The following is a 22,577-nucleotide window of genomic DNA, read 5'->3' as shown; positions in this document are numbered from 1 at the left end:
ATTGGAAAAGGGCACAGGTCATCCCCGTCTTCAAGAAGGGACGTCGAACAGATGTGCAGAACTATAGACCTATATCTCGAACGTCGATCAGTTGTAGAATTTTGGTTCAAAAAATGGTTCAAATGGCTCTGAGCACTATGGGACTCAACTGCTGTGGTCATCAGTCCCCTAGGACTTCGAACTAGTTAAACCTAACTAACCTAAGGACATCACACACATCCATGCCCGAGGCAGGATTCGAACCTGCGACCATAGCAGTAGCACGGTTCCGGACTGCGCGCCTAGAACCGCGAGACCACCGCGGCCGGCGTAGAATTTTGGAACACGTATTATGTTCGAGTATAATGACTTTCCTGGAGACTAGAAATCTACTCTGTAGGAATCAGCATGGGTTTCGAAAAAGACGGTCGGGTGAAACCCAGCTCGCGCTATACGTCCACGAGACTCAGAAGGCCATAGACACGGGTTCACAGGTAGATGCCGTGTTTCTTGACTTCCGCAAGGCGTTCGATACCGTTCCCCACAGTCGTTTAATGAAAAAAGTAAGAGCATATGGCCTATCAGACCAATTGTGTGATTCGATTGAGGAGTTCCTAGATAACAGAACGCAGCATGTCATTCTCAATGGAGAGAAGTCTTCCGAAGTAAGAGTGATTTCAGGTGTGCCACAGGGGAGTGTCATGGGACCTTTGCTGTTCACAATATACATAAATGACCTAGTGGATGACATCGGAAGTTCACTGAGGCTTTTTGCAGATGATGCTGTGGTGTATCGAGAGGTTGTAACACTGGAAAATTGTACTGAAATGCAGGAGGATCTGCAGCGAATTGACGCATGGTGCAGGGAATGGCAATTGAATCTCAATGTAGGCAAGTGTAATGTGCTGCGAATACATAGAAAGATAGATCCCTTATCATTTAGCTACAAAATAGCAGGTCAGCAACTGGAAGCAGCTAATTCCATAAATTATCTGGGAGTACGCATTAGGAGTGGTTAAAAATGGAATGATCATATAAAGTTGATCGTCGGTAAAGCAGATGCCAGACTGAGATTCATTGGAAGAATCCTAAGGAAATACAATCCGAAAACAAAGGAAGTAGGTTACAGTACGCTTTTTCGCCCACTGCTTGAATACTGCTCAGCGGCGTGGGATCCGTACCAGATAGGGTTGATAGAACAGGTAGAGAAGATCCAACGGAGAGCAGCGCGCTTCGTTACAGGATCATTTAATAATCGCGAAAGTGTTACGGAGATGATAGATAAACTCCAGTGGAAGACTCTGCAGGAGAGACGCTCAGTAGCTCGGTACGGGCTTTTGTGAAAGTTTCGAGAACATACCTTCACCGAAGAGTCAAGCAGTATATTGCTCCCTCCTACGTATATCTCGCGAAGAGACCGTGAGGATAAAATCAGTGAGATTAGAGCCCACACAGGAGCATACCGACAATCCTTCTTTCCACGAACAATACGAGACTGGAATGGAAGGAAGAACAGATAGAGGTACTCAGGGTACCCTCCGCCACACACCGTCAGGTGGCTTGCGGAGTATGGATGTAGATGTAGATGTAGATTTTGATGAATGGGTGAATCGACAGAGGAATAAATTAATGGATGGTTAGATGACTTGTTGGAGAGATTGATGGACTTTGTTACTGATAGACTTCATGAGTGAAGGATATTTGATTGAGTGATGATTGACTAACTGACAGACTGATGGTTGGCCAATGACAGAATGAGGTATGGCGTAGTTGCTTGATAGAAGGGCTGACCAGTTGACTGGCTGATGGATTGATTCACAACACAAATAATTGACGAAAGGGTGGATAGATAGATGGCTAGAAGGATGGATGGATGAGCTGAAGTAGGAATGAATTAATGAATGGAGAGATTGATGAACTGTATGACTGACGGAATAATACATCGATTAACTAATTGATTTATTGGTTGCTTTATGTAAATTATTGATCAGATAGCTAAATAAGATCTTTTTCACATCGTCCTTATTTTCATTTTCTTCTGAGAACATTCCAGATCACTTGAGAATGTCATAAAGATAAACATTCAGAAAAATCGTAAAAATTTTAATATTTCATGTTCAAAAATAATCTCGAATATTCAGTAATACTCATGGATACTAAATCCATTTAATTATTCGATAACACCCTAATTTTAAACAGAGTAAAATGTCATTCAGTTATTCAGTTCTTTATGAAACACCAAAAGTATACCAAAACAAACATAAATATTCGAGAACGTTAAAACTTGTAATGAAATGACTTTGATGGAGACAATTCCAATGGCAATGATCTCGTGTAACACATTCCCAACTGGTTCCCAGACTTCCTGTAAGAAGGCCATGGACTGAAGCCCTTTCTACACACCCATATCTCCGAACTCAAACCCTGCAGTTCGGAACGGAAATCTTTTTCAAAGATGGGAATGGAGGGCTGCCAATTCATATAACTGCAGGGGTGGGTCTCAGAGTTTCAGGAGAAGGCATGAACAAATTGTGCTAACATTTATTATATACATTGATTTAAGTGACTATTGATGTATGGATGGATCAAATAACTGATTGATTGGTGTATTAATTGATTATAGATTTTTTCAGTGAAAATAATCTGGAACGAGTCACTTTACAGGATACATGTAAATGATAACTCCTAAAATAAATGAACATATTATTTTTCGATCGTACACTGTCACTAGACTTAGAAACTATGTTTTTCTGAGTACAGTTGGATGACTGACTGGGCTTCCTTGAAGGGACTGTACACCTCTGTAGATATGCTCAGCAGTTGGAACCCTCACACCAAATGCATCCAAAAAGGATGTGTACTCCCACACAGGAGAAGGATACTGGTACCCCTGCATCAGACTACACACACTCTTTGCCTTGAGCTCATAGGTGATCCACTTTAGGGTACAGATTAGATGGTTAGATGGATCCACCTTCAGGGACGTACAGCCAGTTCACACATACAGACTCCAGTAGCAGATAGTGGAATCCATCTGTGTTGAGACCTTAAGCAGTGACTAGCTGGCTACGAGAACAGATTGGGCTCACCAGGAGGTTAGATATGCTTAATATCCTTAATAAGATTCATCAAGAAGGAATATGTGCTCAAGGAAATACAGTCAAACCTCCATATAACAATTACCAATACAATGACAAAACCCGGTATAGCGATAATTTTATATTTCCCCGGCTACTATGTACTATGTTAATTACCCCACCCCCCCCCCCCCCCAATTACAATGATGAAGTAGATTTAGCAACACCCTGCTATGTTTTTGTTGTTGTGGTCTTCAGTCAAGAGACTGGTTTGATGCAGCTCTCCATGCTACTCTTTCCTGTGCAAGCTTCTTCATCTCCCACTACCTACTCCAACCTACATCCTTCTGAATCTGCTTATTGTATTCATCTCTTGGTCTCCCTCTACGATTTTTACCCTCCACGCTGCCCTCCAATACTAAATGAGTGATCCCCTGATGCCTCGGAACGTGTCCTAACAACCGATCCATCCTTATAGTCAAGTTGTGCCAAAAATTTCTCTTCTCCCCAATTCTGTTCAATACCACCTCATTAGTTACGTGATCTAGCCATCTAATTTTCTACATTCTTCTGTAGCACCACATTTCTAAAGCTTCTAATCTCTTCTTGTCTAAACTATTTATCGTCCATGTTTCACTTCCATATATGGCTACACTCCATGCAAATACTTTCAGAAAAGACTTCTTGACATTTAAATCTATACTCTATGTTAACTAATTTCTCTTCTTCAGAAAGGCTTTCCTTGCTATTGCCTATCTACATTTTATATCCTCTCTACTTCGACGATCATCAGTAATTTTGCTCCCCAAATAGCAAAACTCCTTTACTACTGTAAGTAGCAGAACTGATTTACTATTTTAAGCGTCTCATTTCCTGATCTAATTCCCTCAGCATCACCCGACTTAATTCGACTATATTCCATTATCTTCGTTTTGCTTTTGTTGATGTTCAGCTTATATCCTCGTTTCAAGACACTGTCCATTCCGTTCAACTGCTCTTCCAGGTCCTTTGCTGTCTCTGACAGAATTACAATGTCATCGGCGAACCTCAAAGTTTTTATTTCTTCTCTATGGATTTCAATTCCTACTCCAAATTTTTCTTTTGTTTCCTGTACTACTTGCTGAATATACCGATTGAATAACACCAGCGGTTGGCTACAACCCTGTCTCACTCCCTTGCCAACCACTGCTTCCCTTTCATGCCCCTCGACTCTAGTAACTGCCATCTGCTTTCTGTACAAATTGTAAATAGCCTTTCGCTCCCTACATTTTACCCCTGCCACCTTCAGAATTGAAAGAGAGTATTCCAGTCAACATTGTCAAAAGCTTTGTCTAAGTCTATAAATGATAGAAACGTAGGTTTGCCTTTCCTTAATCTATTTTGTAAGATAAGACGTAGGGTCAGTATTGCCTCAAGTGTTGCAACATTTCTACGGAATCCAGATTGATCTTCCTCGAGGTCGGCTTCTACTAGCTTTTCCATTCGTCTGTAAAGAATTAGTATTTTGCAGCCGTGGCTTATAGTTAGGGTAATTTTCACATCTGTCAACACCTGCTTTCTTTGGGATTGGAATTATTATATTCTTCTTGAAGTCTGGGGGTATTTCGCCTGTCTCATATATCTTCCTCACCAGATGGTAGAGTTTTGTCAGGACTGGCTGTCCCAAGGCTGTCAGTAGTTATAATGGAATATTGTCTACTCCCGGGGCCTTGTTTCGACTTAGGTCTTTCAGTGCTCTGTCAGACTCTTCACGCAGTATCCTATCTCCCATTTCATCTTCATCTTCCTCTTCCATTTCCATAATATTGTCCTCTATATAGTCCTTCTATAGAATAGCGTACTGCCCCGGGCGTTCTGTGCTGAGCGGCAAACGTCAAAAGCTCCTTTGTTTGTTTCAAACACTGGTTCAGTTTAGTTTGTCCGTTGTTGAGCTTCAGTAGCAGACAGAAATGTTTTGTCGAGCTGATAAGCTTATCTCTGCGATTTTTGCATCCTGTGAATGTTTTTAGTTGATGCAAACGCTTTGGACTTCGCTAAGATTTGGACCGTGGCTGGAAATCGGAAACGAATAAGGTTGGAGACAAAAACGGAGGTTTTTAAAAAACATTGATAGCGGAATGAAGCAAGTAGACGTGGCGAGGAAGTATGGACTTGCACGATCAACGTTAGCTACATTCCTTAAAAACCGAAAAGAAATTGAAGAAAGCTTTGCAGGTGGCAAACTTGAAGAAAAAGAAGCTGGTGCTGACTGTGTAGACAGGGGTACAGTGCGGTGGTTTCCTGAGATGCGTGCGCAGAATGTACTAATTAATGGTCCGTTGATACGCCAAAAGGTCTTAGATTTCGCTAAGTTGCTTGGCGATTCTAATTTTAAGGCAAGTGACGGATGGTTGGAAAGATTTAGGGACAGGCATGGGGTCATTTTTAAAGTGATTTACGGAGAAGAAAAATCACCACCTTCAGTCGATGCAGAACTTTGGAGGAAAAACAGCACGTGTAAACTGTTAGAAAAATACAGTCCTGAAAACTTGTACAGATGAGACGGGATCCTTTTATGAACTGGTGCCAGAGAACACGATGGCCTTTAGAGGGGAAAAGTGTAAAGGAGGGAAGCAGTCTAAAGTACGCTTAACTGTAGCAACGCGTCAGGGACACATAAATTGACACCGCTGGTCATCGGACGATCAGCAAACCCACGGTACTGACATTCAAAGTGATCTGGAGATTTATTCAGCAGTTACTGGTAAAACCATAGATGCCTTAGTAGTTCAATACTTGTCAGTGGATGATGAGGCAGCCAGCCACTGTGGCCGAGCGGTTCTAGGCGCTTCAGTCCGGAACCGCGCTGCTGCTACGGTCGCAGGTTCGAACCCTGCCTCGGGCATGGATGTCTGTGATGTCCTTAGGTTAGTTAGGTTTAACTAGTTCTAAGTTCTAGGGGACTGATGACCTCAGATGTTAAGTCCCATAGTGCTTAGAGCCATTTTTTTGATGATGAGGCGCTGGTGTTTGAAGCATGTACCGACGAATCTATCATGGAGGAGTTAAAAGGTAATGACGATGACAGTGATGTGATAAGTGCGAATCCCTGTCCTCTGTTGGAGCCAATAGGTCAGTTGGAAACAATTCAGCAACTAGCACCTTCAATCCCCAATGTTTCAGTGCAGCGAATGATTGCTTTAGAGGAGATAAAGACAATATTCACAAGAGAATCTTCAAGAAAAAAGAAACAAATGAAAATAAGTGCATTTTTATGTACCCAAAAGTAAGATATTCCACAGGTACAGTATTAATAAATGAAGTGAACAAAATGTGTTTCATTATTTTTCTTTTACGTTATTTTTCATCAGAAAAGCACTACAGTAATGTACTTCTCAGCCACGGAAACATGGCTCCTTTCTATGAGACACGATAACAAAACCTCATTATGACAACAGCCCTGGTACAGCAATTTAATTTTCATGGTCCCATGAAATTCATTATGTCGATGTTTGACTGTATGCACACCTGCCTCCACCATGCAGGAGACTAATTTTGGAATATGGGTTAGTTGGATAAATGGTTAGATTCACCTCCTCTTATAGCTGATACAACAGGAGGTGGAAAAATATGGAGACAGCAAATACACAACACATTACCGTCTCTAATATGCTGTAGGAACACCAAAACAGCTTCCAGTCCCGCCAGAATGGATAAATACAGGTTCTGTACGATTTTCTAGAGAATCTTATGCTACTGTTCTTGGAAAATAATGCTAAGTGCAGGTAAAGACAATGGAGCTGGATAGCGGTAACACCCTTCTCTCGAAAGCAAACCGCAAAGGCTCAACAATAATGAGATATGGTGACTCTGGTGACTAGGAGAGATTCGACACTTCGCCTTCCTGCTCACAAAACCAGTCGTGGACGATGCGAGCTGTGTGAAAGGGGCTCTCAGAATTTAAGAGAGCTTTGGAAGACTCAGGATCAAACAACGCAGGAAGGATAGATTACATTCCATCAGAATTTCTAAAAGCATTGGGAGAAGTGGCAACAAAACGACTATTCACGTTGGTATGTAGACTCTAAAATAGATTAAGGAAAGGCAAACCTACGTTTCTAGCATTTGTAGTCTTAGAGACACCTTTTGACAGTGTTGACTGGCATAAGAAGAAATAAAAGCTTTGAGGTTCGCCGATGACATTGTAATTCTGTCAGAGACAGCAAAGGACTTGGAAGAATAGCTGAACGGAATGAACAGTGTCTTGAAAGGAAGCTATAAGATGAACATCAACAAAAGCAAAACGAGGATAACGGAATGTAGTCGAATTAAATCGGGAGATGCTGAGGAAATTAGATTAGGAAATGAGACACTTAAAGTAGTAAAGGAGTTTTGCTATTTGGGGAGCAAAGTAACTAATGATTGCCGAAGTAGAGAGGATATAAAATGTAGACTGGCAATGGGAAGGAAAGCGTTTATGAAGAAGAGAAATTTGTTAACATCGAGTATATATGCAAGTGTGAGCAAGTCGTTTCTGAAAGTATTTGTATGGAGTGTAGCCATGTATGGAAGTGAAGCGTGGAAGGTAAATAGTTTAGACAAGAAGAGAATAGAAGCTTTCGAAATGTGGTGGTACAGAAGAATGCTGAAGATTAGATGGGTAGATCACATGACTAATGAGGAGGTATTGAATAGAATTGGGGAGAAGAGGAGTATGTGGCACAACTTGACTAGAAGAAGGGATCGGTTGGTGGGGCACTTTCTGAGACATCGAGGGATCACATATTTAGTATTGGAGGGCAGCGTGGAGGGTAAAAATCGTAGAGGGAGATCAAGAGATGAATACACTAAACAGATTCAGAAGGATGTAGGTTGCAGTAGGTAGTGGGAGATGAAGAAGGTTGCACGGGATAAAGTAGCATGGAGAGCTGCATCAAACCAGTCTCAGGACTGAAGACCACAACAATAACATGTAGAATGTATGAATCTGGCAACATGCCATCTGACTTTTGGAAAAATATCATACTTCCTGGCAGATTAAAACTGTGTGCTGAGCCGAGACTACAACACCGGACCTCAGCCTTTCTCAGGAAAGTTTGGAAAGTAGGAGACGAGGCACTGGCGGAATTAAAGATGTGAGGACACGGCCTAAGTCGTGCTTTGGTAGCTCAGTTGGTAGAGCACTTGCCTGCGAAAGGCAAAGGTCCCGTGTTCGAGTCTCGGTCCGACATACAGTTTTAATCTGCCAGGAAGTTTCATATCAGCGCACACTCCGCTGTAGAGTGAAAATCTCATTCTGGAAACATTCCCCAGGCTGTGACTAAGCCATGTCTCCGCAATATCCTTTATTCCAGGAGTGCTAGTTCTGCTACGTTCGTAGAAGAGGTTCTATGAAGTTTGGAAGGTAGGAGACGAGGTACTGGCAAAATTGAAACCGTGAGGATGGGTCGTGAGTCGTGCTTGGGTAGCTCAGTCGCTAGAGCATTTGCTCGCAAAAGGCAAACGTCCCGAGTTCGAGTCTCGGTCCGGCGCCCAGTTTTAATCTGCCAGGAAGCTTCATATCAGCGTACAGTTAGCTGCACAGTGAAAATCTCCTTCTGGTATCTTACAGACAATTCCGAAGACTGCAACAGCTGACAAGTGCGAGAAGTATCGTACAATCAACTTAACAGCTCATGCATCCAAGTTGCTGACAAGAATAATATACAGAAGAATCGAAAAGAAAGTTGAAGATGTGTTAGATGAAAATCACTTTCGCTTTAGAAAAGGTAAAGGCACCACAGCTGTGGCCGAGCGGTTCTCGGCGCTTCAGTCCGGAACCATGCGGCTGCTACGGTAGCAGGTTCGAATCCTGCCTCGGGCATGGATGTGTGTGATGTTCTTCGGTTAGTTAGGTTTAAGTAGTTCTAAGTTCTAGGGGACTGATGACCTCAGATGTTAAGTCCCATAGTGCTAAAAGCCATTTGAACCATTTTAAAGGCACCAGAGAGGCAAATCTGACGGCGCGGTTGATAATAGAGGCAAGGCTAAAGAAAAATTAAGACATGTTCTCAGGAGTTGTCGACTGAAAAAAGTGTGGGATAACTTAAAATGGTACAAGATGTACGAAATTCTCAGAATAGTAGGGGTAAGCTGCAGGGAGACATGGATGATATACAATGTGTACACGAGCCAAGAAGGAATAATAAGAGTGGACGACAAAGAAAGAAGTGTTCGGATTAAAAAGGGTGTAAGACAGGGATGTAGTCTTTCGCTCCAATCTGACATCGAAGAAGCAATGATGGAAATAAAAGAAATATTCACGAGTGGAGTTAAAATTCAAGCTGAAAGGGTACAAATGATACGATTCGCTGATGACATTGCTATCCTGAGTGAAAGAGAAGAAGAATTACATGATCTGCTGAATGGAATGAACAGTCTAATGAGTAAAGAGTATGGACTGAGAGTGAATCGAAGAAGGACGAAAGTAATGAGAGGTAGCAGAAATGAAAACGGCGAGAAACTGAACACCAGGATTCATGGTCACGAGGGAGATGAAGTTAAGGAATTCTGCTACCTAGGCAGCAAAATAACCAATGGTAGACGGAGCAAGGAGGACATAGAAAGTAGACTAGTAATGGCAAAAAGAGCATTCCTGGCCAAGAGAAGTGTACTAGTGTCAAACATAGGCCTTAATTTGAGGAAGAAATTTCTAAGCATTTACGTTTGTAGCATAGTATTGTATGATAGTGAAACATGGACTGTGGTAAAACCGGAAGAGAAGAGAATCGAAGTATCTGAGATGTGGTGCTACAGACGAATGTTGAAATTTAGGTGGACTGATAAGGTAAGGAATGAGGAGGTTTCTCACAGAATTGGAGAGGAAAGGAGTATGTGGAAAATACTGGTAAGGAGGACAGGATGAGAGGACATCTGTTAAGACATGAGGGAATGACTTCCATGGTACTAGAGGTAGCTGTAGAGGGCAGAAACTGTAAAGGAAGACAGAGATTGGAATACGTCAAGCACGTAATTGAAGGTGCAGGTTGCAAGTACTACTCTGAGATGAAGAGGTTAGCACAGGAGAGGAATTTGGGGCGGGTCACATGGTCACATCAGACCAATCAGGAGACTGATACATCAAAAAAAAAAAAAAAATAAGGAGGGAAAGCGTTGTCCCCCGGCCGGAGTGGCCGAGCGGTTCCAGGCGCTGCAGTCTGTAACCGCGCGACCGCTACGGTCGCAGGTTCGAATCCTGCCTCGGGCATGAATGTGTGTGATGTCCTTAGGTTAGTTAGGTTTAAGTAGTTCTAAGTTCTAGGGGACTGATGACCTCAGAAGTTAAGTCCCATAGTGCTCAGAGCCATTTTTGAAAGGGCTGTCCATACTGTCACCAAGATCCCACTGTGTTGCACTCTTGGGAGGAAAACAGGGCAGAAGTTGAAACAAGGCTCATTTGACCATATGGCATTGTTCCACTGCTCCACAGTGCAGATTTTATGGCTCTGCCACCAGATTTTCCTGCTACGGGCATTTGCGTCACTGATGAGTGGTTTTGGAACTCCACCTCGCCTTGTAACTCCCAAGTTACGGAGCTCCCACTGTGTTGTTTTGATGCTGATAGGGTTTCTGGTTCAAATGGCTCTGAGCACTATGGGACTTAACTTCTGAGGCCATGAGTCCTCTAGAACTTAGAACTACTTAAACCTAAGTAACCTAGGGACATCACACACAACCATGCCCGAGGCAGGATTCGAACCTGCGCCCGTAGGGGTCACGCGGTTCCAGACTGCAACGCCTAGAACCGCTCGGACACCCCGGCTCGCTAGGGTTTCTGAATGAGACATCTAGTTCTGCGTCCTGTTATTTTTTATCACAGTCCTCTTCAATGACTGTCTGTCACGACCACGCAAGACACACGTTCGTCCGTATTGTGATGCAAGCGATGATGTTTTCCCACTTTCGCTGTACACAGTATAAATCTTTTCTGTGGTGCCTCTCGAAAGACCAAACACCTCGGATATGTTGGGTTCGGAAGCATGTACCATAACGAGCATCGACAATTTGCGCACATTTATGACATAATGCAGTCACATCTACACTGAACACTGTTCTGACCGTGACTGAAACTTGGACGATATTGGCGACATTACACTGGTGCCACTAGTGGTCCAACAGGCTTGGCTAGCTTCTCTATTTATGTTCAAGCACGCATTTCTCATGTGGTTTGCATATTTTTGTCCAACCCTCGTACATAGAGACTCCAGTAGCTCGTACTGGAGACCCTCAGTGTTGAATCCTGCAGATCTGGCAAGCTGTTTTTGAGAAGAGATTGGATTACTCATTGGGCTTACCTACAACGACTACACTACTGGCCATTCAAATTGCTACACCAAGAAGAAATGCAGATGATTAATGAGTATTCATTGGACAAATATATTGTACTAGAACTGACATGTGATTACATTTTCATGCAATTTGGGTGCAGCTTCAACACGGTACCACAGTTCATCGAGAGTAGTGACAGGCGTATTGCGACGAGCCAGTTGCTCGGCCACCGTTGACCAGACGTTTTCAATTGGTGAGAGGTCTGGAGAATGTGCTGGCCAGGGCAGCAGTCGAACATTTTCTGTATCCAGAAAGGCCCGTACAGGACCTGCAACATGCGGTCGTGCATTATCCCAATGAAATGTAGGGTTTTGTAGGGATCGAACGAAGGGTTGAGCCACGGGTCGTAACACATCTGAAATGTAAAGTCCAATGTTGAAAGTGCTGCCAGTGCGAACAAGAGGTGACCGAGACGTGTAACCAACAGCACCCCATAATATCACGTCAGGTGATACGCCAGTATGGCGATGATGAACACGCGCTTACAATGTCCGTTCACCGCGATGTCGCGAAACACGGATGCAACCATCATTATGCTGTAAACAGAACCTGGATTCATCCAAGAAAATGACGTTTTGCCATTCGTGCACACGGGTTCGTCATCGAGTGCACCATCGCAGGCGCTCCTGTCTGTGATGCAGTGTCGAGGGTAACCACAGCCGTGGTCTCCGAGCTGATAGTCCGTGCTGCTGCAAACGTTGTCCAACTGTTCGTGCAGATGGTTGTTGTCTTGCGAACGTCCCCATCTGTCGACTCAGGGATCGAGACGTGGCTTCACGATCCGTTACAGCCATGCGGACAAGATGCCTGTCATCTCGACTGCTAGTGATACGAGGCCGTTGGGATCCAGCACGGCGTTCTATATTACCCTCCTGAATCCACTGATTCGATATGCTGCTAACAGGCATTGGATCTCGACCAACGCGAGCAGCAATGTCGCGATACGATAAACCACAATCGCGATAGGCTACAATCCGACCTTTATCAAAGTTGGAGATGTGATGGTACGCATTTCTCCTCCTTACACGAGGCATCACAACAACTTTTCACCAGGAAATGCCGGTCAACTGCTGTTTGGGTATGAGAAATCGGTTGGAAACTTTCCTCATGTCAGCACGTTGTAGGTGTCACCACCGGCGCCAACCTTGTGTGAATGCTCTGAAAAGCTAATCATTTGCATATCACAGCATCTTCTTCCTGTCGGTTAAATTTCGCGTCTGTAACACATCATCTTCGTGGTGTGGCAATTTTAATGGGCAGTAGTGAACACGCATCTGTGGATTTGGCCAGCAATTGGAAACCCCATAATAGGTTTGTGTTTGAGCATATCTGAACAGCAGAAGCAAACGTTGTACACCATATTAGTTGACCCCACAGTAGATCTGGCCTGCGGTCCAGGTTTTCTGGACAGATACAGCCGCTTCCTCGAGACCATAGGTGATCTGCTTTGACTTATTGGCTAGTCGGCCGGCTGGACCCACCTGGAGGGACTGTATGCTCTCGTAGAGCTGGTCGGCGGAGGCGGCGCCCAGCAGCAGGCACTGGACGCTCTCGTTCTTGAGCCCCCACGCGATGGCCAGCTGCTGCACCGAGCAGCCCAGCCGCTCCGCCAGCTGCGCCACGTCCCGCACCTTCTCCTGCTGCGGCCGTCGCGCCGGTGGGGCGGGCTCGCGGGGCGTGTCGTCGCCTCCGCCCCCGCCTCCGCCCCCACCGCCTCCACTGCGGTCCTTGACCCACGTGAAGCCCTGTGCGGCCACGGGTGCGTGGATCGGAGAGGCGTGCAGTTGGCAGGAACACAGTGTTACACACCAGACTGTCACTATCTACAGTAACAGCGGCAGCAGCGAGCGGCAGCGACATCGGTACGAGGTAGGCTGTTCCAGCTCGCGTGAATGCCTGGGGGGCGCCCAGGCAGGCACGGCTACTGGTGGGCAAGGGTGGGCGAACGGCTGACACAGGGGCCTTGGAATTGGGCTGTAGCGTTTACGATCACAGTTCATTGGCTGAGAGCCTGTGAACAGGGGTGGCCAACCAGCTTGTGCGTGTGCAACATGGCTGTCTGGTGGGAACTCTAAACTTCAAGTACCTGTTCACGAGTATGTTGAGAGGTGGATGTGGGCACCCTTACCCCATGGAGCGCAATGGAACGGCATGGGTACAAGTGGGCAAGGGTGGGGAAATGGCTGACGTGGGCCTTGGAATTGGGCTGTAGCATTTACGGTCACAGCTCATTGGCTGAGAGCCTGTGGACAGGGGTGGCCAACCAGCTTGTGTCCTTAGCCCATGGAGCGCATTGGAATAGCATCGGTACAGATGGACAGGGCTGGGCAAACGGCTGACAGGGGGGCCTGGGAATTGGACCGTAGCATTTACGATCACATCTGATTGGCTGAGAGCCCCTGCACAGTGGTGGCCAATAAGCATCCGTATGTGCAACATGGCCGTCTGGTGGGAAGTCTACACTTCAAGTACCTGTTCACGAGTATGTTGAGAGGTGGATGTGGGCACCATTATGCCATGGAGAGCATTGGAACAGCATGGGTACAGGTGGGCAAGGTTGGGCAAATGGCTGACAGGAGGGCCTTGGAGTTGTTCCATATCATTTACGATCACAGTTCCTTGGCTGAAAGCCTGTGAACAGGGGTGGCCAACCAGCATCCGCTTGGGTAACATGATCATCTGGTGGGAAGTCTACACTTCAACTACCTGTTCATGAGTATATTGAGAGGTGGATGTGGGCACCCTTACCCCATGGAGTGCATTGGAACGGCATGGGTACAGGTGGGAAAGGGTGGGCAAACGGCTGACAGGGGGGCCTTGGAATTGGGCCGTAATGTTTACGATCACAGCTCATTGGCTGAGAGCCTGTGGACAGGGGTTGCGAACCAGCTTGTGCATGTGCAACATGGCTGTCTGGTGGGAAGTCTACACTTCAAGTACCTGTTCACGAGTATGTTGAGAGGTGGATGTGGGCACCCTTACCCCATGGAGCGCGCTGGAACAGCCTAGTATATGAGCTGCAGGAGTGTCTGTATCGTTTCGTTTCCATGTTTTTGCATTCCAAAGGTGTTAAGAAGTTGGGGAGACCATAGTGTACTGTACGATACTGCAGTGCTTGTGTTGTTTATCAGCACTGTGCAACATTATTTCAGACATGCACTGTTATTAAATACGTGAAATGCATTTACTGTTGCGAATATGAACAACCATCAGTGGAATGATGGAATGACGAAAATGGTTTACAGGTAAGGAAGTTTGGTAAGGTGACTGCTTGCGATAAGTGGCAAAACTGGGCTCGTACCCCAGTGCAGCACAGATATCATTATGGTCATTCCATTATACAGCTGATGGTCATTTTTGCAACTGCGAATATATTTCATTTTCATCCATGATATCCAAAAATTAATCATTGGCTAGGTTCGACGGCTGAATATACAGAGTGAACCCAAACTCCAGTGACAGAATTTCGGAAGCTATTTAGTGAAATTTTCAGAGTATTTTGGTACAGAGGACACTGGGTTACCAGTGGGTCTTTACAGAGTAATAATGCTCCCAAATTTATTCACTGACTACGAATTCCTTGATATCAGTTGTATTATTTGTAGGTATACTAGTCACCAGTGACGTATGAAAATTTCAGCCGGAAGCGGTATTCAACCCGATCTCCTACTTATTACGACTGGTCATCTTAACCACTTTGGCTATCCATGAATCCTCTCTGGAGCGACCCGAACCTCCATATGTCAAACTGTCTCTATCCTTATGTCATAGTCCACTAAATTCATACCTACTGCTCGCAATATTACTTGAATTCCCGCAACAGGGGAATGAACAGACGAGGAATCGATAGCAATGTTGTTATCATCTTATGCCCACATATACAGGGTGTTACAAAAAGGTATGGCCAAACTTTCAGGAAACATTCCTCACACACAAAGAAAGAAAATATGTTATGTGGACATGTGTCCGGAAACGCTTACTTTCCATGTTAGAGCTCATTTCATTACTTCTCTTCAAATCACATTAATCATGGAATGGAAACACACAGCAACAGAACGTACCAGCGTGACTTCAAACACTTTGTTATGTTCAAAACGTCCTCCGTTAGCGAGGATACATGCATCCACCCTCCGTCGCACGGAATCCCTGATGCGCTGATGCAGCCCTGGAGAATGGCGTATTGTATCACAGCAGTCCACAATACGAGCACGAAGAGTCTCTACATTTGGTACCGGCGTTGCGTAGACGAGAGCTTTCAAATGCCCCCATAAATGAAAGTCGAGAGGGTTGAAGTCAGGAGAGCGTGGAGGCCACGGAATTGGTCCGCCTCTACCAATCCATCGGTCACCGAATCTGTTGTTGAGAAGCGTACGAACACTTCGACTGAAATGTGCAGGAGCTCCATCGTGCGTGAACCACATGTTGTGTCGTACTTGTAAAGGCACATGTTCTAGCAGCGCAGGTAGAGTATCCCGTATGAAATCGTGATAACGTGCTCCATTGAGCGTAGGTGGAAGAACGTGGGGACCAATCGAGACATCACCAACAATGCCTGCCCAAACGTTCACAGAAAATCTGTGTCGATGACGTGATTGCACAATTGTGTGCGGATTCTCGTCAGCCCACACATGTTGATTGTGAAAATTTACAATTTGATCACGTTGGAGTACATACTGACGAAACCGAAATGAGCTCTAACATGGAAATTAAGCGTTTCCGGACACACGTCCACATAACATCTTTTCTTTATTTGTGTGTGAGGAATGTTTCCTGAAAGTTTGGCCGTACCTTTTTGTAACACCCCTTATTACAAGCCTACGTAGGTGTATAATGACACAGTATTTGTCTTGATTCCCCGTTTTTTCACTCTCTCTGTTGCGGAATCCAAATAATACTGCTAGCAGTAGGTAATGAATTTAGTGGACTACAATATAAGAACAGAGACAGTGTGACATATCGAAGTTTGGTTAGATTTAGGAAGCGTGCACGGATACTCAAAGTGGTTGAGCCAAGTACTCACAATAATTGGGAAATCTGGGTCCGAGTACTGTTCCGTCACAAATTTTCATATATCACTGTTGGACAGTAGACCTGTGACTAATATAGAAAATGACAAGGAATTCGTGATCAGCAAATAAATCTTGCAGTATTTCGTAAGGCTGTGGCTTGTCACCAGTGTGTGTGTTCTTTCAGACATACATGTGTACACTAATAGTGTTCTTATGATTTATTCAGTGTATTATCCCAATTGTCTTTATTCCTCTGACAATAATTTCACAATAGTGTAAACGCCTGTAACGTGCAAACTACAGAATAACTCAAAAATACTGAGACACTGTTGGTGTTGCTGATGGAACAGCTCAGCATATCATCATCACGTTGTTTTCCTCTTTAATTCAGTAAACTCATACACAAGGTACAAGTCGGACAACTCTCCAACAGTAAGCCTATCCGTGCTGCTGTGTACTGCCATGAATGTAGAAGTAACATTGCTGGAAAAAACAAATCTAAGAAAGGACTGAGCAGTATTGAATGCAAGCTTGAGGTAAAAGAGTAAAGTGGGCATTATGGCTGTCAACAGTGGGTACCTGACAAAATGGGCCGAGTTTGTTTCCAAATAAGGCATATAGCATATGACATCAACATTTACACTGCTGCAAACATATTTTCAATGCAGTACAGATGCCAACATAAATAGGGGTAAGAAATCAAACGAAATGCAACTGTTATGTAACGAACCAGTGCAGGCTACATATCGTTCACACTAAAATACTCATTACTCTGCAGTTTCGTCAGTGTGTACTGTATTGCTGATGTAAACTATTCGTGATGACAATTTAGTGACGCCGTCGTGAAAGGGTATAATGCCATCCTTTGAATGTGATTCAGGTGGTTTATCAAAAAGTAGAGTCATATGTCACTCAAAGTGTATAGGTCGCCACACCCACAGCCAGAGCACACACAAGCTTTCTAGATGGAGAACCCCTCATGTTGTAAAATACAGGGTGAACACAAAGTCTTACCCCGATTATAAAAATTTATAAAATAATAAGTTACATTATAACATAATAAGTTACATTTATGCCGTTACATAGGTTAGTCTTACTAGTTGTTGTGACCAATAGATGGCGCTGGTACTCCACAACACCGACGTCGTCCGATAGGTGACGTTAGTCGCTTGCGAAATGGCGTCGAAGCAGGAGGAAGCGCAATGTGTGATTTGGTTTCACGAAACGAAATCGCCCATCAGTGTTCAGCGTTTGTTTCGGGCTTCTTATGGACGTAGCCCTCCTGACGTTAAATCAGTAAAGCAAACTTTAACGAAACAGGCAGCGTTGGAGATCGTCCTCGAAGGGGCAGGCCTCGTGTGAGTGAAGCAACTGTTGATTTGTGTTCGGAAATCGTTTCAACGGAGTCCGTCTAAATCAACTCGTCAAGCATCACGTGAACTTCACATACCGAAAGCAAGGGTGGTGAACATTCTTCATGAAAGGCTTAGGTTGCATGCTTACAAAGTGCAAATCGTGCAGGCCTTGCAACGGAATGATATGCTGACATGTGCTGAATTTGCAACTGAGATTCTTTACCGGTTGAATCCACCTTTCACATCAGTGGAATGGTAAATAGGCATAATGGGGTTCATAGTCTCCACATGCTACTGCACCGTTACAGCGAGACAGCGAAAAAGTGAATGTTTGTTGCGGCCTCATGCATAACAAGGTTTTTGGACCGTTTTTCTTCGTGGAAAAATCCATTACCGCTAACATTTACTAAGACGTTTTTCAACAGTTCATTGCCCCACAGTTAAAGGAGTACAACCATGGATAATGTTTCAATAAGATGGAGCACTTCCCCACTGGGCTTTTATGGTGTGTGCGTCATTTTCTGGATGAAACATTTCCGGATCATGGATTGGAAGGAACGGTCCAACACCATGGCCACCCCGCTTTCCAGACATACGCCCCTTGACTTTTTTTCCTGGGGCTATGTCAAGGTCAGAGTCTTCGTCACACCAGTTGCTGACGTCGACGAACTGAAGGCTATAGTTGAATTCTTTTATCTTGGCGGGTCGCGCATGCCCGCCCTGACGCGGGAGATTGCTGCGTTGCCAGTTGTACACGCCAAGAGAAGCAGGGCCATAGTACAGTTCGCAGTTTATGAAGTAAAGCCACCACGGCCGCATTAACCCTTTCGCTGCTACAGAGACGTGCTCCCCGCATTCCGCGATGTGCGCGATTTTGTCTTCACTGCACTGCTCGCCTGTGCAGACACACGGTGATTCGACTGCTTTGACACACTTATCATTCGATTTCACAAAAACTATTTGGCCCAAAAATTTGATTTTTACACATCTTCTTGACTGATACCTTCCCCCCATAAATGACTTAATTTTGTTTCGATGTTCAACGTAGTTATTGTGCAGCATTAGATGTAGTAAACCATTGCACGAAATTTTGAAGAGTTTGGAGAGCTAAAAGTCTGTAGCGTATACTTTCCATATGGTGGATTTTAGTTTCCACTAGAAATTTCAAAATATTACATTCAAACGAATAAAATTCATGAAGTAAGACACTTCGATATTGTTTTTAAATAAAGAAAATATTGAGCACAGATCAAGGATTGAACTCAGAACCTTTCGCTTAGCAGCCATACACTTTAACCATTACACTAACGCAGCTCATTACTCTGTATATCTCCCGGAAAATACTGACAAATACTGACAAACACTGTTGGTATGATTATGAATTACTCACGTTTCGTCGAAGTACAATAGGAAATAAACAATTACCACTGTTCTTTATTGCGAAAAAGCGGTTAGTTAGAATGATACAAACACCTTTCCTTGCTATCGCCTGAATTAGAAGGCTTATTGCTTGTTTGGTTTAATTAATTTATAGAATATGAAGCAATTAGTATAACGAATGCTTTTTCCAAACTTTCTATAAAAGAAAGTCTGCTGTCAAGACACTGCTTTCGTTCAATTAGTTTATTTATGACTGAACGTTTCTAAAACTGAAGACACTCGTCTGTGCTCTGCACTGCAGTCGAGCTCTGGCAACATCGTTCTTTGTTCATTGGTTGACTGTGTTTCGTGACGTCAGATGCGCAGAACGAACCTAAACTCGGCCGCCGTCATAAATGACTCCCACTTTAGTATACAAGCTGCTGTGGGTACTGTGACAGAAAACACGTTACGAAACACCTGTCGGGAACTGGAATACCGCCTCGACGTTCTACGAGCTACCAAGGGAGCACATATTGAGGTTTATTGACGTAAGTGGTCTTAAAAAAACCTAGTAACACTAACCTATGTAACGGCATCAAATGTAACTTATTATGTTGTACTGTAACTTATTATGGTATAAGTTTTCATAATCAGGGCAAGACTTTGTGCACACCCTGTCAATTAACTGTGACCAGATGGATAAAGCTGACATTTTGGCCATACTTTCAGTGGCCACCATCTGTGTGTGCTAATGGGGAAAATTGTGTACCATGTTGGCGAACTCTCACACACATTTCGTCATGACTCCTGTACTGGAAATAGCATCACGTCACATTTGGTTTCCTATGTTGGAAACAGTAGGAAATTTATCTTAGTTTCCTCTGAGGGAAGCAGTTTTCATCTACTTTTGTCTGTTGCCCCTTTCAATAGAATTGAGAACTGGTAGTCATCAGTAAATCGGATGCTGACTGCCGTGAGTAATGATTAGATACGTCATTGGAGAATGGAAATGAGCGTACGGCATTGTGGGCTGGGAGTCTCCCATTCGGGGAAGTTCGGCCGCTGAGGGCAAGTACTTATTGCATTCGATGCGAGTGGGGCATCGGAGATGGGCACGAAATAATGATGAGGATAACTCAACGCCCAGTCCCTGAGCGGAGAAAATCTCCTGCCCCAGCCGGGAATCGAACCCAGGCCCCTTGGCATGGCATGCCACCGCGGTGACCACTCAGATAACGGGAGAGGTCTAGATAGGTCATTGATGACTTGGAGACTTCCATTATGTATTAAGTCCAAAAAGCTGCTTCTGTTTTTGAGATGTTTATTTAATCACCACAGGCCTGTTTCAGCACTATTGTCATCATCAGGTGATCTGAAAGTAATGGTTTTGTTATATACTATTTTCTAGGGAAGATGGTAGCCTACTTGTCATATATGAGATGGACAAACATACATTTATGTAATTCTTAACTTACCTATAACTTCGCTGGTTAGTGACTTAAGCGTTTTTCTTACGTCTTTTAAAGTTATTTTATGACGTAGCTTTCATACGCTATATTTGTTGGAAGTTATAGCCTGAATTTTATTTGTTGTGTGTGCAATTTTTTGTTTGATGTTTAACCAACGATGTTATAAGTTAACATCGTAGCAGTTACTTATCGGTTTCCCTTAGTTACCGTCTTGTTTATTTTTATCTGTGAATATGTGATTGGTTTGGTTTAGCTTATGTTTTTGGTTGTTCATCTGTTTTCATGATCGATGATTTGAATAAAGTTTTCTATATAGTGTTTATGTTTTAGACCTAATTGCTGGTTGAGTATTGGTTGTGGATATTTGTGTGCATTCATCGATCATGAAAACGGATAAACAACCAAAGACATAAGCAAAGCCAAACCAATCACACATTCACAGATAAAAATAAACAAGACGGTAACTAAGGGAAATAGATAAGTAACTGCTCTGAGCCGGCCGAAGTGGCCGTGCGGTTAAAGACGCTGCAGTCTGGAACCGCAAGACCGCTACGGTCGCAGGTTCGAATCCTGCCTCGGGCATGGATGTTTATGATGTCCTTAGGTTAGTAAGGTTTAACTAGTTCTAAGTTCTAGGGGACTAATGACCTCAGCAGTTGAGTCCCATAGTGCTCAGAGCCATTTGAACTGCTCTGACGTAAACATATAACATCGTTGGTTAAACGCCAAACAAAAAATTGTCACACACAACAAATAAAACTCAGGCTATAACTTCCAACAAATATAGCCTATGAAAGCTACGTCATAAAATAACTTTGAAAGACGTAAGAAAAACGATTAAGTGACTAACCACCGGTGTTATAGGTAAGTTAAGAATTCCATAAATGTATGGTTGTCGCCGGCAGGTGTGGCCGAGCGGTTCTAGGCGCTTCAGTCTGGAATCGTGCCACCGATACGGTCGCAGGTTCGAATTCTGCCTCGGGCATGGATGTGTGTGACGTCCTTAGGTTAGTTAGGTTTAAGTAGTTCTGAGTTCCAGGGGACTGATGACCTCAGAAGTTAAGTCTCATAGAGCTCAGAACCATTTAAACCATTTGTATGGTTGTCAGTCTCATATATGACAAGTAGGCTACCGTGTGCCTTAGAAAATAGTATATAATAAAACCATTACTTTCAGATCGCCTGATGATGGCAATAGTGCTGAAACAGGCCTGTCATGATTCAATAAACATCTCAAAAAGAGAAGCAGCTTTTTGGACTTAATTCATATTATCAATACACGACTTATATTGAGCTGGGGGCCCATTGGAAACAAAAATTGGAGACTTTCGGTGGAAGGTTCGGCTATCTAATTTGAAAGATTCTCCTTCGTCATGCTGCATGGCACAATTCCATCATAAAGTGTGAGTGTTGCGTTGTAAGTCCATCTGTCGAGTGAAGTGACTATGGAGAGTGCATGTGGAATTTTAGTGTTGTATTTGTGATGTTAAGGATGAAAGTGAAGGACTGAAGTGTACAAGTTACTCTTTTGGAACAAGAGCTGGGGGGATGTTGACAGATGGGTCTACATCAACTTTGCGACAGACGCTCACTCCATCAGGCACTGTGACGAAATTTAGAATTTAGCACAAGGCATTTGTGCAAAGCCTGGTGATCATGAACTGTCCCATACCACCTTTTCTCAACTTGTTGCACAAATACTGGCACTGAGAATTTCTTCCACCATCGTAACCAACTGTTACCTACACTTCATGCACAATCATACCATCGAATATTAGTGACTTGGTTATGGAGTCACTTAGCAGTGACACTTGCTCATCAGCAAATTGGAAATATCCTTAATAGTGTGTAATTTTTTTGCCATAGACCATAACAGACACCCCCCGTGGGACACTCCCATTATGAAGTTTTTAATTTTGCCACATATTTGTTGAGATCAAAGCTCTAATCTTTGGAACCGTATTCTCTAGGTATTTGGTA

General features: G+C 43.8%; 1 protein-coding gene across 1 annotated transcript in view; it reads right to left on the bottom strand.

Annotated features, from left to right (window-relative positions):
- Positions 1-22,577, bottom strand: part of LOC124553489 (voltage-gated potassium channel subunit beta-2) — a 753,666-nt gene that overhangs the window by 8,993 nt on the left and 722,096 nt on the right. The window contains exon 10 of the mRNA XM_047127344.1: positions 12,884-13,147. Coding sequence (XP_046983300.1) covers positions 12,884-13,147 — 264 coding nt within the window. The remainder of the gene's footprint in view (positions 1-12,883; positions 13,148-22,577) is intronic.

Source organism: Schistocerca americana, chromosome 11 (assembly GCF_021461395.2).
Source record: "Schistocerca americana isolate TAMUIC-IGC-003095 chromosome 11, iqSchAmer2.1, whole genome shotgun sequence".
In the NCBI taxonomy this organism is placed as follows: Eukaryota; Metazoa; Arthropoda; class Insecta; order Orthoptera; family Acrididae; genus Schistocerca; species Schistocerca americana.
This window is presented reverse-complemented; position numbering and strand designations above follow the sequence as displayed.